The following is a 16,498-nucleotide window of genomic DNA, read 5'->3' as shown; positions in this document are numbered from 1 at the left end:
ATTTTTAGCAAAATTTTATTCCTATAGAACATTTGTACAAAATTGTATATCTATAGAAAATTTTTACAAAATTTTATTTCTATAGAAAAATTTACCAAAATATTATTTCTATAGAAAAATTTACCAAAATTTTATTTCTATAGAAAAATTTGCCAAAATTTTATTTCTATCGAAAATTTCGTCAAAATTTTATTTCTGTAGAAAATTTTGCCCAAATTTTATTTCTATCGAAAATTTCGCCAAAATTTTATTTCTGTAGAAAATTTTGCCAAAATTTTATTTCTATAGAAAATTTTTGCAAAATTTTATTTCTACAGAAAATATTGCCAAAATTTTATTTCTATAGAAAATTTTGCAAAATTTTATATAAAAAAAATTTTGTCAAAATTTTATTTCTATAGAAAATTTTGTCAAAATTTTATTTCTATAGAAAATTTTGTCATAATGTTGCCAAAATTTTAGTTCTATAGAAAATTTTATAAAAATTTTTGTATTCCTATAGAAAATTTTGCGCAAAATTTTAATTCTATAGAAAATTTTGCCAAAATTTTATTTCTTTATAAAATTTTGCCAAAATTTTATTTCTATAGAAAATTTTTAGCAAAATTTTATTCGTATAGAACATTTGTACAAAATTGTATACTTATAGAAATTTTTTACAAAATTTTATTTCTATAGACAAATTTGCCAAAAATTTATTTCTATAGAAAATTTTTCCAAAATTTTATATATATAGAAAATTTTTGCAAAATTGTATATTTATAGAAAATGTTGCCAAAATTTTATTTCTATAGAAAATTTTGCAAAATTTTATATATATAGAAAATTTTGTCAAAATTTTATTTCTATAGAAAATTTTGCAAACAATTTTACATCTATAGACAAATTTGCCACAATTTTATTTCTATAGAAAATTTTACCAAAATTTTATTTCTATAGAAAATGTTGCCAAAATTTTATTTATAAAGAAATTTTTGCTAAAGTTTATTTCTATAGAAAATTTTTAGCAAAATTTTATTCCTATAGAACATTTGTACAAAATTGTATATCTATAGAAAATTTTTACAAAATTTTATTTCTATAGAAAAATTTACCAAAATTTTATTTCTATAGAAAAATTTACCAAAATTTTATTTCCATTTGTTTTGTTTTGTTATTGTTGGTTTTGTTCTTTAAGCATTGTTGTTATTTTTTATATTATTTTTATATAGGAAAAGAGATATGTTTGTTTCGAATTTATTTCGGCATAAGCCGGCTATCAATGTAAAACCTTTTTTCGGAGGGTTCAAGTGTGGTTTTTGTTGGGTTTAATAAACTGCCTGAATTTATTCTGATAATTGGTTGATAGTTTTGCTGCAAGTAGAGGATGCTGATGAGGAATGTGGTAATTCCGAAACGTGCGTCCATCCAACCATCTTGCAGTCTATAGGGCTTTGCCCAAATAAATTTGACAAACATTCTTTTCCTCTGTTGGTTAAGCTACTCTTGTAGTTTAGTCAATGTATGGTTTTAAGCTGAAATAAAAAATAACAACAAATTTTATTTCTATAGAAAAATTTGCCAAAATTTTATTTCTATCGAAAATTTCGCCAAAATTTTATTTCCGTAGAAAATTTTGCCAAAATTTTATTTCTATAGAAAATTTTTGCAAAATTTTATTTCTACAGAAAATGTTGCCAAAATTTTATTTCTATAGAAAATTTTTGACCAAATTTTGTTTCTATAGAAATATTTGCCAACAATTTTTGTGTCTATAGAAAATTTAGCCAAAATTTTATTTCTATAGAAAATTTTGCCAAAATTTTATTTCTATAGAAAATTTTGCCCAAAATTTTAATTCTATAGAAAAATTTGCCAAAATTTTATTTCTATCGAAAATTTCGACAAAATTTTATTTTTATAGAAAATTTGCCCAAAATTTTATTTCTATAGAAAAATTTGCCAAAATTTTATTTCTATAGAAAATTTTTGACAAAATGTTATTTCTACAGAAAATGTTGCCATAATTTTATTTCTATCGAAGATAGATTTTGGAAGTAATCGGTTCAGGTTACGTTAATAAAGACTCAATAAATACAAATTACAAATATATGCCATATACATTATTCACCCGATTTACACTCATATGACCAAATATGCCAAAGTTTTAATTCGAAAATTCTGACATTTTTTGGTTTGTTTGTTATTGTTATTCGATGGGGAAATTATGGCTAGAATATCCACCGAGACTCAACGATTGATTCACATAGAAACTGTAAAGATTAGGTAAGTCACCGACTTCTATGAGTTGAAAATTTGGCCTTTGTTGTTACATGAGTGTAAATCGGGCGAAAGATATAAATGTGAGATACATCTGAAGCGATTTCGATCAAATTTGGCATACGTGATAAGAATGTCAATTCTACTATCTCTGCAACATTTCACATAAACCGGAGTAAACTGTTGGCCTCTGCGGACGGACATAGCTTGATCCACTCAGGAGCCGACCCTGAGTAAAATTGCCAAAGACATCATGATCAACATTCATTTGTTTTCTCACTCATATCTTCGTTTGTTCCCACATTTATTCCCCTCCCCTCTGTTTTACAACTTCGATCAAAGTTTTATTTCTTATTTCCCGTATTTTAAAGAAGAGAAAGATTGTAGGCAATTCGTTCCACCATTTATATGAATATCATTGTTTCTGGATTTTTGCAATGATATTGGTGGTAGGATCATTATAATCACTTTGTCTTAAATGTTTACCATTTTTTCTGTTCCATTTATACACCAGAGTATGTGGGAAGGGATTTTGTTGTTGTATAAAATTTTATTCTTATCTTCCGGTCAACATTTCCTTTTCATTTCAATATTGCATTGCTTAAATGTTTCCATTATATACAATTAAATATAAATAAATAATTTATTGCTTAAAAATTTTAAATATATTTAAAGCCAGTTTTATACTTTTATTGGTAGTCGTTCTATGAATTTTATATGTTTTGCATAAAAAAATATTTATTAAATAATTAAATAATTTTTTACATATTTATAATATAACTAATATAAATACTTTAAAACATAATTAATTATTTATTATTTTAAACAAAAAAAAAATATTTCAAATAATAAAGTTAGACTAAAACTAAGGTAATATAAATTAAAACAAAAAAATATTTAATTGAATTAAAACAAAAAATAATAATTTTATTTTTTTTACGTTTTTCTGTATGTATTAAATGAAAATGTATTATATTTAATTAATGTATATATTTTTAATTGAAATACATGGTACATTTTAAATTAAAATGAAAACAAAATTAAATTATAAAGTAAAAAATCTAATCAAATCAAAAAACCTTTTTTACATATTTATTGCACAGTGAAAAAATATATGCAATATTTTTTCAATAAAATTTTAATTGAATTTAGAAAAAAACATTAATTTTGTCAATTAATTTTTTTTTGTATGTATTAAATAAAAACATATATATTTAATTAAATTATTATTTTTAATTAAAATACATTGTACATTTTAAATTAAATTGAAATAAAGTAAACTATAAAGTAAATCAAATCAAATTTAAAAAATCTTTTTTTACATATATTTCTTGCACAGACCAAAAATATATCCAATATGTTTTCAAATAAAATTTTAATTGAAATTGGAAAAAAACGTTATTTATTCAATTAAATTAAATTTTTTTTATTATTAAAATTTTCCTCAAATAAAATTTTAATTGGATTATTGAATTCTTATAATTGGTATCGGTCCATGATTGAAGTGATTTCAATTAAAAATGAATTGGATCAATTGATTTTGTTGTTGAAACCAAAAAATATTTTTCCTGTGTTTAATTAAGCATATACGGTGAAACCTCTCAAACCTTGGAAATAGTAATATTTTCTTATATTAATATATTTTTCCCCGTTTTTTAGTTAATTTAACTAACGTACGGAAAAAATTATTAGAGTAAAGGAAACTTTCTCCAAACATAATAATTCCATAAACTAAAATAAAGTTATATTGGTTTTAGTGAAATAGAGAATTCACTTTTTTTTTTAGTGTAAAGATTAAATAATTTTAGTTACATCAAATTAGCAAATAAAAAATTAAATTACATTAAACTTAAATTTCATGATGATTTTCCAGTTTATATTTAAACTGATTAAACAAAGCCGTGGAAATAAATTAAAAAAAAAAAAATAAAAAAAACATAAATTATTTCAAGTAACAATAAAACTAAATTATATTAAGTGAAATTAATTTAAATAAATATATAAACATAAATATATAAAAAAATAAATTTCAATTACGTGAAATAATAAAATAAAAAAATAAATTGCATTAAAACAACCTGTTTTACATAATTCTCAGCACTATATTTAATCTAATTTAATTAAATGAAGTTGTATTTATAGTTGTGAAAAGAAAATAAAAAAAAATCAATTTTATGAAATTATAAAAAAAAAAAAAACAAGTATATACAACCGTAAATTCGGCCGGGCCGAATCTTAAATACCCACCACCATGGATTGCGTAGAAACTTCTACTGAAGACTGTCATCCACAATCGAATTATTTGGGTTGCGGTAACTTTTGCCGATGACAAGGTATCTTAAAACTTCCTAACACCGTAATATATACCACGTAGTCCATACGTGGTATATATTAAACTTAAAATTGCCGATTAAATATGTATATAATTATAAAATTTTGACAAAATAAAATTGTGACAACATTTTCTATAGAAGTAAAATTTGGACAAAATTTTCTATAGAAATACGATTTTAACAAAATTTTCTATAGAAATAATATTTTGACAAAAGTTTCTATAGAAATAAAATTTTTACTAAATTTTCAAAAGATTTAAAATTTTGACAATATTCTCTATAGAATAAAAATTTTGACAACATTTTCTACAGAAATAAAATTTTGCCAAAATTTTCTATAGAAATAAAATTTGATAAAATTTTCTATAGGAATAAAATTTCGACAAATTTTGCTAGATTATTTTTGCTCGAGTGGCATGCATGATTATGAACCGATATGGACCAATTTTTGTGTGATTGGGGATCGGCTATATATAACTATAGACCGATATGGACCAATTTTGGCATGGTTATTAGCGGCCATATATTAACACCACGTTGCAAATTTCAACCGGATCGGATGAATTTTGCTTGTCCAAGTGGCTCCGGAGTTCAAATCTGGGGATCGGTTTATATAGAGACTATATATAATTATGGACTGATATGGACCAATTTTTGAATGGTTCTTACAGACTATATACTAATATCATGTACCAAATTTCAGCCGGATCGGATGAAATTTGCTTCTCTTAGAGGATCCGCAAACCAAATCGGGGGATCGGTTTATATGGAGGCTATATATAATTATGGATCGATATGGACCAATTTTTGCGTGGTTGTTAGAGACCATATACTAACACCACGTACCAAATTTCAACCGGATCGGAAGAATTTTGCTCCTCTAAGAGGCTCCGGAGTTCAAATCTGGAGATCGGTTTATATGGGGGCTATTATAATTATAGACCGATATGGACCAATTTTTGCATGGTTGGTAGAGACCATATATTGATACCATGTACCAAATTTCAGCCGGATCGGATGAAATTTGCTTCTCTTGGAGCAATCGCAAGCCAAATTTGGGGTCCGTTTATATGGGGGCTATACGTAAAACTGGACCGATATGGACCGATTTTTGTATGGTTGTTAGAGACCATATACTAACACCATGTACCAAATTTCAGCCTGATCGGATAAATCTTAATTCAGTTTTAAAAAATATTAAATTAAAAATTTAATTGATTCAACAAATTTTTTAATTGAAACAAAAATCAATCACACAAATTAATAGTATCAATTAATTTTTTAATTGACTGTCAATTTATATTTTAATTGGATCAATTAATTTTTTAATTGACTGTCAATTAATATTTTAATTGATACTATCATGTCTGTGATTGAAGAGATTTCAATTGAAAAATTAATTGGATCAATTAATATCGTGATTGAATCTGAAAAAATTTTTTTGTGTGTAGATTACATTTAAATTAGGTACATTTATAAAATAAAACAAGTAAGGAAAGTCTAAAGTCGGGCGGGGCCGACTATATTATACCCTGCACCACTTTGTAGATCCGTTAAATGTGTTGGGGGCTATATATAAAGGTTTGTCCCAAATACATACATTTAAATATCACACGATCTGGACAGAATATGGACAGTCGGCTAATGCACTAGGGTGGAACACAATGTTAGTAAAAAAATATGGGAAACGTTTAAATCTGAAGCAATTTTAAGGAAACTTCGAAAAAGTTTATTTATGATTTATCGCTCGATATATATGTATTAGAAGTTTAGGAAAATTAGAGTCATTTTTACAACTTTTCGACTAAGCAGTGGCGATTTTACAAGGAAAATGTTGGTATTTTGACCATTTTTGTGGAAATCAGAAAAACATATATATGGGAGCTATATCTAAATCTGAACCGATTTCAACCAAATTTGGCACGCATAGCTACAATGCTAATTCTAAACCCTGTGCAAAATTTCAACTAAATCGGAGCAAAAAAATAGCCTCTGTGGTCATATGAGTGTAAATCGGGCGAAAGCTATATATGGGAGCTATATCTAAATCTGAACCGATTTCAACCAAATTTGGCACGCATAGCAACAATGCTAATTCTACTCCCTGTGCAAAATTTCAACTAAATCGGACCAAAAAATTGGTCTCTGTGGTCATATGAGTGTAAATCGGGCGAAAGCTATATATGGGAGCTATATCTAAATCTGAACCGATTTCAACCAAATTTGGCACGCATAGCAACAATGCTAATTCTACTCCCTGTGCAAAATTTCAACTAAATCGGACCAAAAAATTGGTCTCTGTGGTCATATGAGTGTAAATCGGGCGAAAGCTATATATGGGAGCTATATCTAAATCTGAACCGATTTCAACAAAATATGGCACTCATAGCTACAATGCTAATTCTACTCCCTGTGCAAAATTTCAACTAAATCGGACCCAGAAATTGGTCTCTGTGGTCATATGAGTGTAAATCGGGCGAAAGCTATATATGGGAGCTATATCTAAATCTGAACCGATTTCAACAAAATATGGCACGCATAGCTACAATGCTAATTCTACTCCCTGTGCAAAATTTCAACCACATTAGGGTAAAACTCTGGCTTCTGGGACCGTATTAGTCCATATCGGGCGAAAGATATATATGGGAGCTATATCTAAATCTGAACCGATTTCAAAAAAATTTGGCACACTTGACTATAGTACTAATTGTTCTTCTTGTGCAAAATTTTAAGTAAATTAGAGTAAAACTCTGGCTTCTGGGGCCATATAAGACCATATCGGGCGAAATATATATATGGGAGCTATATCTAAATGTGAACCGATTTCTTCCAAAATCAATAGGGATCTATTCTGAGCCAAAACACATACTTGTGCCAAATTTGAAGTCGATTGGACTAAAACTGCGACCTAGACTTTGATTACAAAAATGTGTTCACGGACAGACGGACATCGCTATATCGACTCAAGAGCCCACCCTGAGCATTTTTGCCAAAGGCACCATGTGTCTATCTCGTCTCCTTCTGGGTGTTGCAAACATATGCACTAACTTATAATACCCTGTTCCACAGTGTGGAGCAGGGTATAAAAAATTAAATTGCATTAAACCAAAATGTTTTAAATGATTTTCTAGTATTATATTTAACCTAATTTAATTAAATGAAGTCGTCTTTATGATTGGTAGAAATTAAAAAAAAACAATTAAATTATTTGAAAAAAAAAACATGTTGGAAAACATTTGCAATAATCGCGTGAATGAAAATATTTACAATCTCTGTTTTAGAGTTTAACTAACATGATCGTTGTTATGTTTTTGTTTTTTTTTTTCTTTCGCCCATTTTTAAACATAAATAGAAGTGCGAAGAAAATTTAACAAGATTATGATGTCTGTCATAAAATCTCATTGAACATTAAAAGCGCATGCTTAACACTTGAAGATTTGGTGTTAACACCACACACAAACACACAACAATTTTTTTTTGGAAAAAATTTTTTTTTTCTTGCAACACTCCTGTCGTAATTGCTGTGGCAGTTGGCGTTTTTACATGGTTCATGTGTGAAATAATAACGCCAATATTTAAACATTTATCTATAAATTATAAATAAATTCATATTGGATGGTAAAAGTGCGTTTGCTTTGGCCCATTAATTTGTTTATGTGTCCGTCCGTCCGTTCATCTGTCTGTCTCTCGATTCATCCTCTATGGTGTTTGTTAAAATATAAGCTTTTATGTTCGCTGAAGCTGTCTTCTGCTTTAGTTGCGAGATATTTGTTTTTTTTTTTAAGTTTTAGTTTTAGTAGCTGTTAATTGTTGAAAATCATGCGAATCTAAACTAAGTGTCTATATTAGTTTAATTTACGTTTATACGATTCGTTATATACTTCTTTATCATTTTTTTTTGTTGTTGTTTCAAACTTAATGCTTCTTTTTCTCTATTTTGTGTTTTTATATTTTTTTTCTTCCTCAAATGTTTTTTCTTGTTTGCAATTAAAAATTGTATGTATTTGTGTTCTGTTTTTTGCTGTTTGTTTTTGAAGTTATTGGTGTTTGAAATTTTTTAATAAATATTTATAACTTGAATTACAGTTAATCATAAATTTTAAATCTTAAATTTAAGCTATCAGCTATTCATACAAAAAAACAAAACAAAAACACCAAACGCCATAATGAAAAATTGAAATGCAACACCAGCCATACATTTTCACGCTCTGGTAATAATGAGCCATTCATATGTTGTTGTTTTTTTTATTACTTAGTTGCCATAGCTTTTCTTTTCTTTGAGAATATTCAATTCGTTGGCAGATTTTGATAAAAAAACAACGGCAAGATAAGAAAACCCGTAAGATAATTAAACTCCATGGAGGAGTAGCTAAGTTTTATGGGTACATGACAGCAAAGCTTAAGAGTTTAGAAGTCGAAATTAATTTCATTTATAGTCTAGGAAAATTGGAAAATTAATTTGCTTTCTGTTTTTAAAATAAAATTAATTTTATTGAAATAAATAAAAAGAAATCAAAAATAATTTTTATTGAAATAAATAAAAAAAAAATCAAATTAAATTACATTATGCCGAAGTTAATAAAAATAATTAAATTAAATTAAATTAAATGATAATTTCTAAACTTTACGGAAAATTAATTTTTTATTGAAATATTCAGTCTTCTATAATATTCTTGGTTATTTTCTTTAAATGTAAAAAGCAATGACGCGAACACCACGCCATGAAATACAAAGAGCTTAAATTTAAAATTTAGTTAATAAACAGAAAAATTAAATTAAATGATAATAAAAAATTAGATTAAATCATTGATGATTTCTAACCTTTTCGGAAAATTAATTATTTATTGAAATATTTAGTCTTTTATAATATTTTTGATTATTTTCTGAAAATATAAAAAGCGATGGCGCGAACACCACGCCATGAAAGACAAGGAGCTTACATTTAAAATTTAAGCTAAATGTTTTGTGATCGTTGCCATAGTATAAAACCTCTGTGTTTGATTAATTACGTTTTCTAATTATAAATTCAATTTGAATTTCTTAAATTTAAATTTACTTTGGAAAATAGATTTACTTTGGCCAGATTTGGCTTGCGGAGCTTATAAGATTAGCATATTTCATCCGACCTGGCTGAAATTTGGTACATGGTATAAGCCTATGGCCTCTAACGACCATGCAAAAATTGGTCCATATCGGTCCATAATTATATATACCCCCCATATAAACCGATCCCCAGATTTGACCTCAGGAGCCTCTTAGAGGAGCAAAATTCATCCGATCCGGTTGAAATTTGGTACGTAGTGTTTGTATATAGTATCTAACAACCATGCAAAAATTGGTCCATATCGGTCCATAATTATATATAGCCCCCATATAAGCCGATCCCCAGATTTGATCTCCCGAGCCTCTTGCAGGAGCAAAATTTATCCGATCCGGTTGAAATTTGGAACGTGGTGTTAGTATATGGTCTCTAACAACCATGCAATAATTGGTCCATATCGGTCCATAATTATATATAGCCCCCATATAAACCGATCCCCAGATTTGATCTCCCGAGCCTCTTGCAGGAGCAAAATTTATCCGATACGGTTGAAATTTGAAACGTGGTGTTAGTATATGGTCTCTAACAACCATGCAATAATTGGTCCATATCGGTCCACTTTTATATGTAGCCCTCATACAAACCCATCCCCAGATTTGTCCTCCGGTGCCTCTTGGAGGAGCAAAATTCATCCGATCCGGTTGAAATTTGGAACGTGGTGTTAGTATGTGGTCTCTATCAAACACGATATGGACACGAATTGGTCCATATCGGTCCACAATTATATATAGCCCCCATATAAACCGTTCTCCAGATTTGATCTCCGGAATCTCTTGGAGAAGCAAAATTCATCCGAGTACATATATTCTGGGTCGTGGTGAAATTCTGAGTCGATCTGAGCATGTCCGTCCGTCTGTTGAAATCACGCTAACTTCCGAACGAATCAAGCTTTCGACTTGAAACTTGGCAAAAATAGGTGTTATTGATGTAGGTCGGATGGTATTGCAAATGGGCCATATCGGTACACTTTTACGTACAGCCCCCATATAAACAGACCCCCAAATTTGGCTTGCGAGGCCTCTATGAGAAGCAAATTTCATCCGATCTGGCTGAAATTTGGTACATGGTGTAAGTATATGGTCTCTAACAACCATGCAAAAATTGGTCCACATCGGTCCATAATTATATATAGCCCCCATAGTAACCGATCCCCCGATTTGGCTTGTGGAGCCTCTAAGAGAAGCAAATTTGATCCGATCCGGCTGAAATTTGGAACATGGTGTTAGTATATGGTCTCTAACAGCCATGCAAAAATTGGTCCACATCGGTCCATAATTATATAAAGCTCACATATAAACCGATCCCCCGATTTGGCTTGTGGAGCCTCTAAGAGAAGCAAATTTCATCCGATCCGCCTGAAATTTGGTACATGGTGTTAGTATATGGTCTCTAACAACTATGCAAAAATTGGTCCACATCGGTCCATAATTATATATAGCCCCCATATAAACCGATCCCCAGATTTGACCTCAGGTGCCTCTTAGAGGAGCAAACTTCATCCGATCCGGTTGAAATTTGGTACGTAGTGTTAGTATATGGTCTCTAACAAAAATGCAAGAATTGGTCCATATCGGTCCATAATTATATATAGCCCCCATATAAACCGTTCTCCAGATTTGATCTCCGGAGTCTCTTGGAGAGCAAAATTCATCCGATACGGTTGAAATTTGCATCGTGGTGTTAGTATGTGGCCGCTAATACCCATGCCAAATTTGGTCCATATCGGTCTATAGTTATATATAGCCGATCCCCAATCACACAAAAAGTGGTCCATATCGGTTCATAATCATAGTTGCCGCTCGAGCCAAAAATAATCTACCAAAATGTTATTCCTATAGAAAATTTTTTCAAAATATTATTCCTATAGAAAATTTTGTCAAACTTTATTTCTATTGAAAATGTCGACAAAATTTTATTTCTATAGAAAATGTTGTCAAAATTTTAATTCTATTGAAAATTTTGTCAAAATTTTATTTCTATAGAAAATTTTGTCAAAATTTTATTTCTATAGAAAATTTTGTCAAAATTTTATTTCTATAGATAATTTTGTTAAAATTTTATTTCTATAGAAAATTTTGTCCAAATTTTACTTCTATAGAAAATGTTGTCAAAATTTTATTTCTATAGAAAATGTTATCAAAATTTTATTTCTATAGAAATTTTTGTCAAAATTTTATTTCTATAGAAAATTTTGACAAAATTTTATTTCTATAGAAAATTTTGTTAAAATTTTATTTCTATAGAAACTTTCATCAAACTTTTCTTTCTATACAAAATATTGTCAAATTTAAATATATACGTATTTAATCGGCCTTTTTTTAGTTTAATATATACTACGTATGGACTACCTTGCAATTTAGAAGACGGAGTTAGGAAGTCTTAAGATACCTTGCCATCGGCAAGTGTTACCGCAACCCAAGTAATTCGATTATGGATGACAGTCTTCAGTAGAAGTTTCTACGCAATCCATGTTGGAGGGTACATAAGCTTCGGCCTGGCCGAACTTACGACCATATATACTTGTTTAATTTCTATTTAAAATAATTCTAGTCATTTTAACTATTATTCATTTTACAATTATTTTCATTTAACCTCCCATTTAAATGGTATTTACAAGATTTCAATTATCAATGTCAAACATATCAATTTAATCAAGAGTATATAATCAAATCTAAAATAGATTGCAATTAAATTGAAATAGATTTGGTGTTTGTAGAAATCAAATCAACAGTGTTGGAAGTTTTAAAAACCAATTATAGATCAGTGCAAAGTAACAAATAACTAAAATCAAGTTTGAGGAAGTATTGTAATATTATGGTTGCGAATGTAACTAAAGCGTTGGTGATATTTAATGAGCTGGTTAAAAACCTTGTAAATTAAAAAAAAACTATATACATATATTTAGAGAATAATAAGAAACATTTGTAATATTTGATTTGTTTTAAAATAATTGAAGTTTGAAATTAGAGGAGGTAAAGCAATCAAGAAGTTTCTAAAGTTGTCCATACATTGGGTATATTCTTACACTCAAAAAAAAAAAAGTTTCTTTGACCAAATGATTTTGACCTTCCCTTAAGGTATTGATTCCGTGCCAAAGATGCGGTTTCTTAACAATAAAAATTCTGATTCAATCACGAAATTAATTGATCCAATTAATTTTTTAATTGAAATGTCTTCAATCACCGAAATGATAGTACCTATTAAAACGGCCGTATATACACTGAAAAAAATATTGTCGTGAGGTCAAAGATTTCATGTCTTTAAAATACGAATACAAATTTTGCTTAGCATAGAAGACGCACTTCTCTAAAATAAAGTTATTTTCCTTGTCCAAAAGTCGATAAACTGTTCAATGAAGTCATATTGTCCTTATAATTAAGTGATTTGACTTAAAAATGGGTATCTTAGCATGAAAGAAAAAATTTATAGGCTAAGGTCAACTTGACTTTAATAATTCAGAAAAATTCTTTAAATTTAATGAAATTTTCTTTAAATTTGTTGTCTTTTTGCATCTTGACTACAAAGCAAAAAATCGTTCAAATATAGGACATGTTTTTCAAAACTTTATTTTAAAGAAGTTTTTTACTTCAAACATAGCATAATTTCTACTGGAAGTCGAGTCCTAATTGGGAAAATAAAGTTGCCGTTAACTCGTTTTTAAAGGACTTTGATAGCATATGAAGAAAAAAAGCTGAGAAAGCGAAAAATTAAAATTTGCTTCCTAGAAGCAAGTACACAAAACCTAAATTTAAAAGGGAATTGTGTCTTAAAAGTATCCTTACTTGTATTCTCCGCTTCTTTGGCTCGGAATCAATACCAATTTTTTTAAAGTAAAGACAAAATCTTTGGAACCGAGTATGTTTTTTTTTTTCAGTGTAGGGCCGTAAGTTCGACCAGGCCGAATCTTATGTACCGTTCAGTTCATGGTTCTTTACTTCTAAATAAATTGCCCTGAAGACGAACATCGGAGGTGTTTGGAAATGTTGGAGGATATTTTTAAATAAAAAAACCAGGGGTGGTACACTATGTTAGTAAAAAACAACTCAACAAAATAGCAACATCTGTTTTTATGACATGACCCTAAGCCGGTTTAAACAAATATGATTAACAATTTAAAGTTGACCTTTAAGAAACAACAAATTTTATTTCTTTAAAAATTTTCCTAGAAATTTTATTTCTATAGAAAATGTTCTAGAAATTTTATTTTTGTAGAAAATTTTTATTACCAATTTTTGGTATAGAATTTTTTATTTCTTTAAAAAAAATTTCTTGGAAATTGTATTTCTTTAGAAAATGTTCTAGAAATTTTATTTCTGTAGAAAATTTTCCTACCAATTATTTTGCTATAGAAAATTTCCTAGAAATTTTATTTCCATAAAAAATTTTCTGGAAATTTTATTTCTACAAAAAAAAAATTGTCATAATTTTATTTCTATTGAGAATTTTCAATTTTTTTCTATAGAACATGTGTCCCATAAATTTTATTTTTATAGAAAATTGCCTAGAAATTTTACTTCTACAGAAATTTCCTATTTCTATACAAAAAATCCCTAGAAAATCTCTTTCCGAATTCGAGTTTCAAGAAGTAACTCAAATCCTAATTCTCTTCCCTAAGCGCCACCTACTTCCTTTCACTGACCCTAACCGCTTGCTTTCTATCTCTCAAATTAAAATGTCATTAAAGAACGAAGATAAAAATTGTTGGAGAAAGATTTCAAAAAAAAAAAATATACACATGATACATAATCAAATTCATTCCTCAAGAGAAAGATATTTAAAATGTAATCAAGTGAGATATGTGTAAACCCAGTAGTTTTAAGGTAATTAACCTTTTGACCAACTAAGAAGAAATCAAAATAAAAAAACTACAAAAACCATACCCGAAGTATTTTGAACTCTAGACTTTCAATAGCAGGTAATTACCAGCAATTTTGAGAGTAACTGAATAAAGGCTCATAATTTATTTGTTTTTTTTTTTTTTTTGCTGGCTATGATGATGATGATAGGAAAAAATATCTAAAACTATAGTGTGGAGATAAAACTGGCATACATAGTTTTTTGAAAACATTTCAGAATGGATGTTTCTTTTTTTAAGGGAAATTATGAATGAATTACCTTTGAATGTATGAATGAATGAATCTTCAATGAAATTTCTTTAAATAAAACGGAATACGTAACGAAAACCTGTTAACAAATCAACAAATGAAATGAAATGAAATAAAACCAAGATCAAGTGAGATGAATTAAAATCCCAAGTAAGCAAAAGAATCCATTGATTTAATTGGATATCATTTCCTGGACGTACTCACAACACTCGCACCAAAGACTTGCCGCCATTAAACCGCCGGCCAAACATTTGAGGTTATCATTGCTCGAGGTAATGCAGTGAAGCAGTAGCCCACACTAAATTCAGATAAAATTCAAAAGGGAATTTAAAAAATCATTTCAAAACTAAATTAAAGTAAGATCATCACCAAAAAAAAAATTGGAATATATATTTAAAAAAATGGATGGATTGTTGATGGATTCCATTCAAGGGGTGTAATGGTTCCCCTCTAACTCAAATATAACTACAATAATTAAATTAAAAATTAAAATGTTTGCAGAACAATGTTTATGGAAACCCGGCAAAAAAATTTGGAAGATTTTTATTAGTCATTCATTTTAAAGTACATGCAGAAATGACCTTCTACACTCAAAAAAAAGTTTAGTTGAATCCAAAGATTTTAATCGTATTTGGAAATAATATTGAAAACGTTTTTATATAGAGATGAAATTCGAATGAATTAAATAAGATTTTTTTAAATTATTTCCTAATATTTTTAAAACGAAATCCGAAAAAATTGAGATTTTTTTAATTATTTGCTTAATTTTTTAAATTGAAATCCGAAAAACTGACAAAGGATCACATCTGAAGAGCTAAGGTCAAAATTATTTCCCAATATTTTTAAAACTAATCCCGAAAAAATCGAGAATTTTTTTTAAATTATTTTCCCAATTTTTTTAAAACAAAATCCGAAATACTGACAAAGGATCACATCTGAAGAGCTAAGGCCAAAATTATTTCCCAATATTTTTAAAACGAATTCCGAAAAAATTGAGAATTTTTTTTTAATTATTTTCCCAATTTTTTTTTAAACAAAATCCGAAATACTGACAAAGGATCACATCTGAAGAGCTAATGCCAAATCAATGCTGGGGATGCTCTTAAGGACATACTCGTATGTTGCGTCGAATAATAAATAGTTTTGGTTTACTTTCCAAGAAATTTTCTATAAACGAAATTTTTAATTTTCTTTTTATTATATTTTAATGAAATTAATTTTGAAAATATTGTAAATATTTAATAATTGCTTTTTTTTTGTAATATCTTTTTCAGGCTTTAAATGGTTTCCTTATGATACTCACCTGTGATGGTGAAGTATTTTTTGCCACTCACAGTATTGAAAGCTATTTGGGGTTTCATCAGGTAAGTATTCCACTATGAATAAAGAAAAATAATTAAACTTAGAGGGAAACACCTTTAAATATTAATAATTTTATACACAGAAAAAAAAAATATCACCAAAATATTTCCAATAACATATTATTGATTGATGTTGAAAACTTAATTAATTTTAATCAAATTGAAAAAAAAATGATGCGAATTATGGAAATGTTTAAAAGGTTTTATATTTTTATCCCAAATAATATTTTAATTAAAAAAATATCCAATTAAAAATATAATTGAAAATTTCTTTCAGAAGTAATTAATTTCATACTGATCACTGGTTCATTAAATTGACTCAAATCCAAAATCTATACT

General features: G+C 28.0%; 1 protein-coding gene across 2 annotated transcripts in view; it reads left to right on the top strand.

Annotated features, from left to right (window-relative positions):
* Window positions 1-16,498, top strand: part of ss (aryl hydrocarbon receptor spineless) — a 200,911-nt gene that overhangs the window by 154,547 nt on the left and 29,866 nt on the right. For both annotated transcript variants that reach the window (XM_075289959.1, XM_075289958.1), the window contains exon 5: window positions 16,073-16,162. In XM_075289959.1, coding sequence (XP_075146074.1) covers window positions 16,073-16,162 — 90 coding nt within the window. The remainder of the gene's footprint in view (window positions 1-16,072; window positions 16,163-16,498) is intronic.

This window comes from Haematobia irritans, chromosome 1 (assembly GCF_050003625.1).
Source record: "Haematobia irritans isolate KBUSLIRL chromosome 1, ASM5000362v1, whole genome shotgun sequence".
Classification (NCBI taxonomy): Eukaryota; Metazoa; Arthropoda; class Insecta; order Diptera; family Muscidae; genus Haematobia; species Haematobia irritans.
The sequence above is the reverse complement of the archived record's forward strand: the minus strand, read 5'-3'. Positions and strand labels throughout refer to the sequence as shown.